General features: G+C 59.1%; 3 protein-coding genes across 3 annotated transcripts; all 3 read left to right on the top strand.

Annotated features, from left to right (window-relative positions):
* Nucleotides 1-3,008: 3,008 nt before the first annotated feature.
* Nucleotides 3,009-3,557, top strand: LMJF_16_1380 (putative small GTPase; the record flags this gene model as incomplete). The annotated part of the gene is made up of 1 exon (XM_001682167.1): nt 3,009-3,557. One exon carries the CDS (start codon nt 3,009-3,011, stop codon nt 3,555-3,557), a length of 549 nt encoding a protein of 182 aa, XP_001682219.1.
* A 1,569-nt stretch (nt 3,558-5,126) lies between these two features.
* Nucleotides 5,127-5,453, top strand: LMJF_16_1370 (conserved hypothetical protein; the record flags this gene model as incomplete). Its single annotated transcript, XM_001682166.1, has 1 exon — nt 5,127-5,453. One exon carries the CDS (start codon nt 5,127-5,129, stop codon nt 5,451-5,453), a length of 327 nt encoding a protein of 108 aa, XP_001682218.1.
* Nucleotides 5,454-7,739: 2,286 nt separating this feature from the next.
* On the top strand, nt 7,740-9,539 carry LMJF_16_1360 (conserved hypothetical protein; the record flags this gene model as incomplete). The annotated part of the gene is made up of 1 exon (XM_001682165.1): nt 7,740-9,539. The coding sequence occupies one exon, from the start codon at nt 7,740-7,742 to the stop codon at nt 9,537-9,539; it is 1,800 nt and encodes a 599-aa protein (XP_001682217.1).
* Between the last annotated feature and the right edge of the window lie 957 nt (nt 9,540-10,496).

The raw sequence follows: 10,496 nt of genomic DNA, 5'->3' as shown, positions 1-10,496 counted from the left end.
CCGCTACAGCCGAGTGGGAGTTTCAGTGTGCGCTGAAGCGTGCGCGTACAGGTTGGCGCGCGAGCCTTCTCCCCGTCCCTGGAGCTTACCTCCACGGCGGCCGCGCAGCATCCATGGCGCCCGCGTGTGGCGGCGGTAGCGGCTCACTCTTCTCACTGTATTCCTTTTTCTCGCTCCCATAGAGACGCAGCACGACGCCCCTCAAACCGTTTGCGATGGGTGAGCTCGAGGTGGCTCTCCATGACGTCCACGGCGGCCCCACCCCGCGCATCGACAAACCTGACCGTAAACGCGTCACGCACCTCCCCATGCATGGCAAGAGAGCGCTGCCGAGCATCCACAACTAGAGCGTCTCCACCGGCCGCATCCCTACTGCGTGGAAAGAGGGGCTTGCTGTGGGCCCTTGCTGAGGCTGCACAAACTCAATGATGATCCCGCAATCCTACCGTCTCTGTGACCCTGACCAGCCATCTACGCAAGCCACTCGAGCGAATTGCCTCGTGACTACGGCGCGACTATCTGGAAGACAAGTACCAGCTAGGGGTACGAAGGCAGGCGCAGTGCTTGCGGACTCTCGGGCTCGCACGGTCGAGTCGGTCGATCACGGCGTTTTCATCACGGCGCTGAAGGCGTTCAATGTGGCCCCGTGCCTTGCTCGCCGGGTTCGTGGACTTGTCAGCCTGTCGTCGCGTCTCTGCTCGCTTCCGCGAGAAGAGGTTTAAGATGGCGATGTGTGCAAGCGGAGTCCCATAAGGATCAGTCCCCTAGACCCCTTTCTCATCCCTGTAGTGGACTCGCTGACTGTGGAGCAGGGGGAGGTGCTTGGGCTTCACCTGCTGCGAGGACAAGTCCATGACCCAAGGCACCGAAAAAAAACAGCTGTGAATGTTGTAACGGACCTGCTCCTTCTCCTCATGGCGCTCGACACGGATCTCTTCTGCTGGACACACCCCGCACCTGTGAACAGCCGAGCGTGTCCAGGAGAAGGTGCAGTGCCTCATGCCGCCACAGGCTTAGAGCAGCGTTCCACGTGCCGCGGCGCATGCGGGCACGCCATCCAGATACACCCCACCATGGCACCGGCGGAAATGGCAGATGAAGGCAGCGAATCCCTCAGTCGGCAACGCCGCCCCGAGGCAGACCCCAGGACGCAGGCATGTGAGCGCTGTGCGCACGCGCTCTCGTGCATGGCGGGCATGGTGTGCCACATCGAAACAATGCATCCAGAGAGGCCAGCAGGGCAAGAGGGAGAACCGAGAGGGGCGCAACGAGGTCCACGCCAATGAGCCCCACAGCGCAGGTCTGCGAAGAGCATGCTGCATGCACTGTATCCGACCAGGGTGGGCTGATGAGGCAGCGATGCCAGAAATATGACGAGAGCACCCCAAGCTACACCATCGAGTCCTCCAGATGTCGATGTGAAGAGTCTCCACACCACACAATGCAATGCCGCGGTTTGAAGCGACAGAGAGGGAGGCATGGGATACAGGCCGTGCACAGGGTATCTATCATAGGGCCCTGGGCTCGTGCGGTATGCACCTGGACTCATCCCCTACCACCCGCACGACAGACGCCCATCGTCTCCGCCCTCGAGCAGGACGCTGGTCGCGGCGGCGCTTGGGCCAAGGCGTGCAGTTCACCCAGGTCCGTCTGGCGCCGACCGCGCAGCACGTGTGCGAGGGAGGCACGTGGAAGGGCAGGAAGAGCCGTCTAGGCGCCTGGCCCGAATCAACGGCAGGACGGTTCGCCCTAGACGACCAGTCTGCATCTGTGGTGCGAGGAGCGGTAGATGAACGTGTGGTGGTGCGTCTACTTGCTGACCTGTACATGAGTGAGTAACATGCTGAAAGCAAACAAAGAAAGTGTTTCTTTCCTCGTTGTGACCTGATGATTGGAGAGAAGCCGAGCAAGCACCTTCCCACACTCCTCCCCCCCCCTCTATCCCCTGCCAAGTACAGCACCGCTTCTGCGGGTGGTGACGGGGCTCAGGCACCTGTGCCGTAGCGGAGTTAGAGCGACCTATCGCTACTGATGTCGGCCGTGTCAGATCCTGGATGGGGTTGCAGGTCAGAGAGACCTGCGGCAGTGGACGCGCTAGTGCCGTCCATGCGAAGGGCGGGGTGCCAGCGTGACTCGGACGCGTCGCACCCGGCCCTCACACTGCCCTTGCTGGTGATGCGGAGCCTGAGAGCCACCCCGAGATGCATGCACCAGGGGTGGCGACTGGCAGGATGCAAGCGGCTGTGATGCGGGGGCGGGTGGGTAGAGTCTGAAGCAGAGGCCTTGGTGAGCTGACTGAGTCGTTGCGTTGCTGTAGCACGCGTGTGTCTAGCGCTGCACTGCACCAGGCGATGAGGGACCTGTGGCAGGCCCGAGTGGTTGTCGAGTGGCGTACAGCTCATGTTGTATAGCCGAGAACTGGACACGTTGAAAAGGAAAAAAAAATGAAACTCTCGCCACCTTCACTCTCAGTGAAGTCAGTTGGCCGGCGCAGTTCTACAAGTGCATGAGTGTCGTGTCGCGTGCATGCGGCTGTGTATAGTGGTGCACATGCATGATCGGCGCAGCACCGTGTTTTCTCTTCTGCTGCTTCTCGCCGCTCCTTGAGCGTGCGTAAAACCACAAGATCACAGGGGTGCGTCCACATGTGCGTCTTTCCTTCTCTATCTCGTCGTGTAGAGGGGCGCTTTCAAGCGCGTCACTTTCTTCTTGTCAGGGCGCGCCCTGCCAATCTATCCCTCTCGCACCACCGCATCTCTCTCTCTCTCTCTCTCTCCCACTCACATGAGCATCACCGTCCTCAGGTGCTTGTTATTCTCGTTGCATACCTGTACAGATCCACTGCCAGTAGACACCATCGTACATCCAGGACGGTGCGCACGAATACAAGCACTCTTACCAGCATAGCGTCCATTCAAGCGCTTCTCTCCCTGTGAGGGAATCCGTGTGACCTACGCATCTCTTTTCTTTTCTTTTGTCGTGTGTGGCGCAGCAGCTCTGGGCGGAAGATGGGGCAAGCGAAGACGAAGCTAAACATCATCATATGCGGGCTGGACAACAGCGGTAAAACCACCATCATCAACTTTATGAAGCCGGAGAACCAGCGCTCCGAGAACATCGCGGCCACCGTGGGGTACAACGTGGATAGCTTCAAGAAGGGAAATGTGTATATTACGGCGTTCGACATGAGCGGCGCGCAGAAGTTCCGCGGACTGTGGGAGAGCTACTACAGCAACATCGACGGCGTCGTGTTCGTGATCGACAGCAGCGATGCCCTCCGCCTGTGCGTCGTGAAGGACGAGCTGGAGCAGATGCTGAACCACGCGGACCTCAAGGCGTGCACAGTGCCGTTTGTTTTCTTTGCCAACAAGATGGACCTCGCAGGAGCCAAGACGCCGATGGAGCTGACGCAGATCCTGCAGCTGAATAGCCTCATGGGTGATCATCCCATGAACATCTTCACCTCCAACGCACTACGAGGCGAGGGCATTCACGAGGGGATGGACTGGCTGCGGTCAATGATGCTGCGCCGCCTGGAGCAGTCCAAGAAGAAGTGAGCTGCGCAGCAGAGGATAATACGAGGAGTAAAGAGATGCGGCACTCAGACACAGACCGAAGCGCCTTCGACGACGTAGCATCGCTATTCTCTGCCTCTCCGTTGTGCTTGTGCGCGTGCGACCTTTCCCCTCTCCCCCTCTGTTCTGCGATCCATCGTTTTATTTATTGGTGGATTTCGTGATATCGAAACGTCGCGAGCCCGCAGGGTCGCCTGTGTGCATGGTTTTGCGTGGACTGACTGTGCAATTAATCCCTCATTCTTGTACAGCGTGTATGTTTTTACGTGCAGCCGGTACCTCACTCACCCCATCACCCATCTTTTCTGCCTTTCACTCCTCTCTCCTCCTTTTGTGTTTGCTGGATCATGTCCTTCAACCCTCTCCACCACCTTACCGTGACTCTCTTCTTTGTCCCTTCCTCCCTCCCTCCCCCCACCGTCTTTCTTCTGTCCACGTGTACGTGCAATTCTGCGTGCACGTGCCACAGACCTCCCCCTCTCCCCTTCGCTGACTGTGTGAAGCGTTCCTTCCTGATTAATCCGTTTTTGTCTCTTTAGGAGGGGACGGATGCTGAGCCTCGACGTTGGCCCCCGCTATCTATCTATACATACACACACACACGCATACATACATACATACATATATATATATATCTATATATATATATACATGTATGCCTTTTTTCTCCCTCTGTGTTCGATGGCGTTGTAGATATCCTTGATACGTGCGTTGTGCGAGAGTAGGGGACAGTGGGGAAGGACGTTTTCGGATCGGGAGGAGGTGCCCTCCCTCGCGGGCTCGGTGTCAGATAGAAAGTGAAATGTGTGTGGGGGGAGGGGGGGGGCGCAGCGAAAGCCCGGGACATGGGTGTCCGTGCGGGAGCAGGAATAGATCTCAGCGCGACTCTGCCGTACTGCCGAGAGAAGCAATCAGGCAACCACCGAACGGAAGCGGTCATGAATGAGAGGGGCGCGCGAACGCGTCTTTGACTCTGATGTACGTATTCTTCCCAACCCGCTGGCCCTTGCACGTGCGAGCGGATGTCAGGAAGGAGTATAAAGGACTCGGTGGCGAAACATCAACTACTGATTTCGGTTAAGGCCCGACCGCAACTGCGCATACGGGTGTGCCACACACGGATCGCCGCGAAGCGCCAAAGAGCGACCGCCTCTCTCTCTCTCTCTCTCTCATCTCCTCTCACTCCCATGCTTTCTAGCACACCAGGTAAAGCCACTCTCCCTCCCCCCTCCTCTCTATCTTCCCTTCGATGGTGTGTTCCTCTCCTCCATATCGTGCACACCAACACATACGCCCATGTCGACCCCTCTGCACGCACCCCCTTCCCTCTGCCACGGGCCCTCGCGGTCTTCCTCCGCCGGAACGAACAAAAGAAGGAAAAGCAACCGGCATTCGCGACTCTCCGTAGCGCGCGCGCCGACAGCAGACCACGAGTGACATCCAGACGTACCCACCGCTCGCTGCGACATCTGTGCGTCAAGTACCCTAGAGTGCCATCCTCATACCCCAGCCTTCCCATACAGTCAGGCATACATACCCACTGGGTCTGTCATGGCAGCCAACGGCAACCGACACGCTTCTGATGCTGAGGCCGCAGAGGGACACCCGTTCCTCGGTCGCGAGCTGCGCGTTGAGCTGACGGACGGCCGCGTCATCGTCGGTACCCTCATCGCCTACGAGGGCAGTGGTGACTTGCTGCTGCAGGCTGCTGTCGAGCAGCGCGTCTACAAAGACGGCGAAGTCACCATGCGCGGGCTGAATTTGCTCGCCATCCCCTTTAAGCATGTGAAGGGGCTGCATCGCCGTCAGCCGGGTCTGGGACCGATCGTGCTCACCAGCGGCGAGACCGAGAGGGAGACGCCGGCGTTGATGGTGTAAGGAACGTGGCAAGTGGTGCATGGATCAAACAGGGCGGAACCGAGAGGGAGAAAAGCAATGGATGGGTGAATGGTCGGGAGCACAGCACTCGACTCTCAGTACGTCGACAGATCGTTCCTTGTCACGTGAGTTTTCCACAGACGCCCCGGCCCCCTCCTCCACCACCTCCTCGCTCCTCTCTCCCTGTGTGTGTGTGTGTGTGTGTGTGTGTGCTTGTCCCCGCCCCTTCCCTTTTCTCTCGCTCGTCCTCTGCTGCCGCTTTGCTAGCATTATGGCCATCATCGTGTCAGCGTGTCCTCTCTGTCGTCCCTCTCCCCCACTCCACCCTCCCTGTTAACTTCGCTTCGTCTTGGATGGCCGTCGTTGTGAGTGGTAACCCCCTGACACATACGCACATATGCATCACACACACACACACACACACACACACGTACTTCCATCTCACTCTTGCTAATCTTTCCCCATTCCCATTTTTCCGTGAGCCTAACTGTCGTTGTTGTGCGTCGTCGTTTTGTTTGTGTGTCTCCGTCGGAGGCGTGGTGTGGGTGTGGGTGGGTGGGAACTGCCTAATTAATGTCTCCATTCTTCTCGCCTTTCTTCGGTTCTTTCGGAACTCGCGCTCTTCCCGTGTGGGTGTTGCTTCGTGTTTGTGTGTGTGTGTGTGTGTGTGTGTTTTCGGAGGGGGGGGCCTCTCTCGTAGTGTTGTGGTGCTCACGGGAGGTGGCGACGCATCTGCGCGGCTTTTTGTCTTGATCGTTTCTCGCCACTCCGCCGTCTCTTTGCTGCGTGGTGCCCCAACGCGCATGTTGATGCGTGCCTGCTTCTATGCGAGCGCTGACAGAGTGCATCCCTGCAGACACCCAGGAAGGTCCCGGCTGTGAAAGAGAGCAACAAGCAACACATGAAAATCGCCACTGTTGCGCTATGAGTAGAGCTGGAGCCACGGCTCTCCACACGCACGCCGTCTCCTGATACGGGTGCAAGTCTGTGCGCGACTCGGTAGCGGTGTCCGAAATAGAGAAACAAAGCCAACACTCTCCTGTGCGCGACGTCATGCACCCGCTGTCTCATACGATACGGCGGCCGTTATGGGCTTTCTGCTCCCCCTCCACACACACACACACGGCGGTTGAGCGACCGTGTCCAGTGCTGTATGCCTCCTTCCCCTTCTTCCAATCATCGAGCCACAGCGTCGCCTTCTGCCGCTCTTCTCCTTCGCAGACATCTTGTCTTCACCCTCCATCACCGCCACCACCACCCGCACACACACACACACACATCAGCAACCGCCCGTTATCTGCCAGAGGGCCTGACGCCGCCTGGGATCGTCTGGTGCGCCCTGATATATGTTTCTTTCGTCTTTCCTCCCCCTTGGTCCCCTCCCCTCCGCCCACGTGCACACATACACCTAAAGTGACAGCCAGCCCGGTCTTCGTCTGCCCACGCCCTCTCTCTCCCTCGGTCTCTCTATCGAACCCTCCGGCCGCATCAACCGGGAGGAGGGAGGGAGGAAGCCGGCCGCACACACTCCGTCTCGTCATCACCCAATCCCACCCCAGCACGAAAGGGACATCCGCCCGCCTACGCCTTCTTCTTTCCGTCACTTGTTGTTGTTGCATACTCCCTCCCTCACGGTCTCTCTCGCTCTCCCTCCACTTGTTCTGCCGGCGAGTTGTAGCCAACTTGTTTTCGCAGGTGTGTGTGTGTGTGCCGCATCGCCACCACCGCGTCCCCTTTGTGAGGAACGGGACCATCTGTATCGTGCCGCCCATCTCATTCTTTCTGTTACCCTTCTGCCCCCTCCCTCCCCTCTCCTGCTCTTCTTCGCTCGTACTTTCCTTCCTCTATCCGAATCCTCTTCGCTGTTCTCCTCCTCGCCCAACCCCGCTGGCGCGCTCCGTTCGCGCTCTCACCGTTTATCACCCTGGATGTTGTGTTCCGGCTCCTCTTCGACCCCCCCCACTCCTCCCTCCTCCCACCCCACACGCACACACAAGCCTCCTTCCCTCTTCGCGTGTTCGCTTCTTTCGGCATCTGACTGCCCTGCTCATCTCCGCGCGCACACACGTCGACGTTGCACACACACACACACACACAAACACACCAGAAGAGGCAACACGTGGTACGAGTTTGTGCAGCGCACATCAAGCTTTAGCAGCCACTGTGCATCTCCACGTACGCCCCCCTCGCTCCCTCTTCGTTGTCGTTTCCGTGGTGGCGGCTGCGGCCGGGCTTCTGTAGCCACCTAGACGGCATCTTTTCTCATCGTTCCACTTGCAGCTCGTCATGAGTGCGCACAGGATCTTTCTGGGGCTCGCCATCGCCGCTGGCGCGGCGCTCAGCTACCACTTTGCCTACCTTCTCGGCCTCATCACGTACGGCGTGGCTGTGTGCGCCCTCTGCAATTGGTGGATGAGCGCCTTCATGCGGGCCGGCCCACGCACGTCGCGGCAGATTCCTCAGCAGCGCATCGCGTACTGTCAGCAGCTCTCCGCGCTGGAACTGAGTAAAGCGTACCGTGAGGGGCAGCTCAGCTGTGTCGAGGTCATCAGCACCTTCATTGAGCATATCAAGGCCGTGAACCCGTACATCAACGCGTTGGTGTTCGACTGCTTTGACGAAGCCATGGAAGCAGCGGTCGAGGCGGAAAACGTCTGGGCTGCGTGGCGGGAGCACAAGGACCCGAAGCGGATGCCGAGCTGGCTGCTCGGCGTGCCATGCACCATCAAGGAGTGCATGGAGTGCCGCGGCTGCCCCAACACATCGGGCAACCCGAACCGCCGTCGAATCATCTCCGAGGTCGACAGCCCCGTCGTGAAGAACTTCCGGGACGCCGGCGCCATCATCCTCGGCGTCACGAATACCAGCGAGCTATGCATGTGGTACGAGAGCTCCAACTACATGTACGGCATCACCAGCAACCCCTACGACACTCGGTGCCTCGTGGGCGGCAGCAGCGGCGGCGAGGGGGCCGCTGCCGGCGCCGCCTTCTCAACCTTCAGTCTCGGCAGCGACATTGGCGGCTCCATCCGCATGCCCGCCTTTTTCAACGGCGTCTATGGGCACAAGGCAAGCCCGCACTACATTACCAACGCTGGCCAGTACCCTGGTGCCAAGACGTCGGCGAACCACTACATGGCTACCGGTCCTATCTGCCGTTTTCCGGAGGACCTCATCCCGTTGTCAGAGGTGGCCGCACGTGGCGGCTTCCGGCTCGACCCGGTCGTCTACCCGCCGTGCTCACCGCTGAAGAAGGTGCTTGACCTCAACCATCACCCGCTGCGCGTCTACGCGCTAGAGGATTACGGCCTCCCTGGTATCCATGTGTCCGAGAGCCAGATCGAGGCCGTGCACACGGCGGCAGAGGCGCTTCGTGAACGCTACAACGCCAAGGTTGCCTACGTCAACGTCCGCACGCCGTCGCGCTCGACCGGCGGTGCCGTGCCGCCGGAGTTTCAGTCGTTTGCGCGCATCTTGCCCATGTGGGTGTCGGTGCTCACCAAGGACCCGACGGAAGCGAAGTTCAGTCTGTTCATGTCACAGGGCCACGTAGGAGGCGTTAATTGGTTGGCCGAGGCGGTGCGTTGGGTATTCGGCCGCTCACATCACACGCTGCCCGCCATCGCGCTCTGTGTACTGGAGACGGCGGAGCTGGTGATGCCGCGATGGCTGAAGATCAGCTGCGACGAGGAGCTGCTCCCCTTCAAGATGGGACTGGAGTCGCTCCTGGCCGTCGACGGCATCATTATCGCTCCGACGTTTCCGTCGGCGGCGCCGCGCCACCACTTCCCGCTGTGGAACCCGTTCCAGTTCCAGTACACCGCCGCCTTTAACGTTCTGCAGCTGCCGGCGACCGCCTGCCCTGTCTGGCCCGGCTCCCTCATGGCCAACCGCCGCAAGAGCATCTCCATCCACGAGGAGCGCTCCATGCGACTGCCTCACGACTTCCACCTCCCTAAGGGCGTGCAGGTGGTGTCCGCGACGCACCAGGATGAGCTGTGCATCAGTGTTGCCATCGCCCTCAAGGATGCGCTTGGCGGCTACCGCTACCCCTCATGGGCGATGCTCGAGGGTGCGGACTACTAAAGAAAAGGGAAAACTCGCAGAGATGGAGAGATCGGACTGTAATGGCGGATGGACGGCGCTGCAGAGCGCACGGAGAGGTGCGCTGAGACAGACGCGACGCGTGTGCGTCCTTTTTCTTGGCGGGAAAGAGGATGGCAGCTATCGCGGCATGCATTGCTCGGTGCCCATCGCCCACAACTCCCACGCACTCGTCGTCTCACCTCCGCCGTCGCCTCCGTCTTGGAAGGATGTGCGGCGCCTTCCTTTGCCTTTCCGCTATGGCCCGCTTTATTTGTCTCGCTGCTCCTTCTGTGTGTGTGTGTGTGTGTGTGTGTGTGTATGTGTGTGCAGTGATGCTGGTGATGGTGTGTGTGTGTGTGTGTGTGTGTGTGTGTGTGTGTGTATGTGTGTGCAGTGATGCTGGTGGTGGTGGTGTGTGTGTGTGTGCAGTGATGCTGGTGGTGGTGTGTGTGTGTGTGTGTGTGTGTTTGCAGTGATGCTGGTGGTGGTGTGTGTGTGTGTGTGTGTGTGTGTGTTTGCAGTGATGCTGGTGGTGGTGTGTGTGTGTGTGTGTGTGTGTGTGTGTGTATGTGTGTGCAGTGATGCTGGTGATGGTGTGTGTGTGTGTGTGTGTGTGTGTGTGTGTGTGTGTATGTGTGTGCAGTGATGCTGGTGGTGGTGGTGTGTGTGTGTGTGCAGTGATGCTGGTGGTGGTGTGTGTGTGTGTGTGTGTGTTTGCAGTGATGCTGGTGGTGGTGTGTGTGTGTGTGTGTGTGTGTGTGTTTGCAGTGATGCTGGTGGTGGTGTGTGTGTGTGTGTGTGTGTGTGTGTGCTTGCGGGTGGTGTGATTCTCCCCACCCGCTGTTTATAGCTAGCGAAGGAAAGAGTCGCACGTGGTGCGAGTCGCTTGGCCTCTCTCTCTCTCTCTGATGAAAGAAGAGAAGGGCGGGGAGGTTCCATGTGCAAGGGAGAGAAGGG

Source organism: Leishmania major, chromosome 16 (assembly GCF_000002725.2).
Source record: "Leishmania major strain Friedlin complete genome, chromosome 16".
Lineage (NCBI taxonomy): Eukaryota > Euglenozoa > Kinetoplastea > Trypanosomatida > Trypanosomatidae > Leishmania > Leishmania major.
Note: the sequence above shows the minus strand (reverse complement) of the source record. Positions and strands in the feature narration are given on the sequence as shown.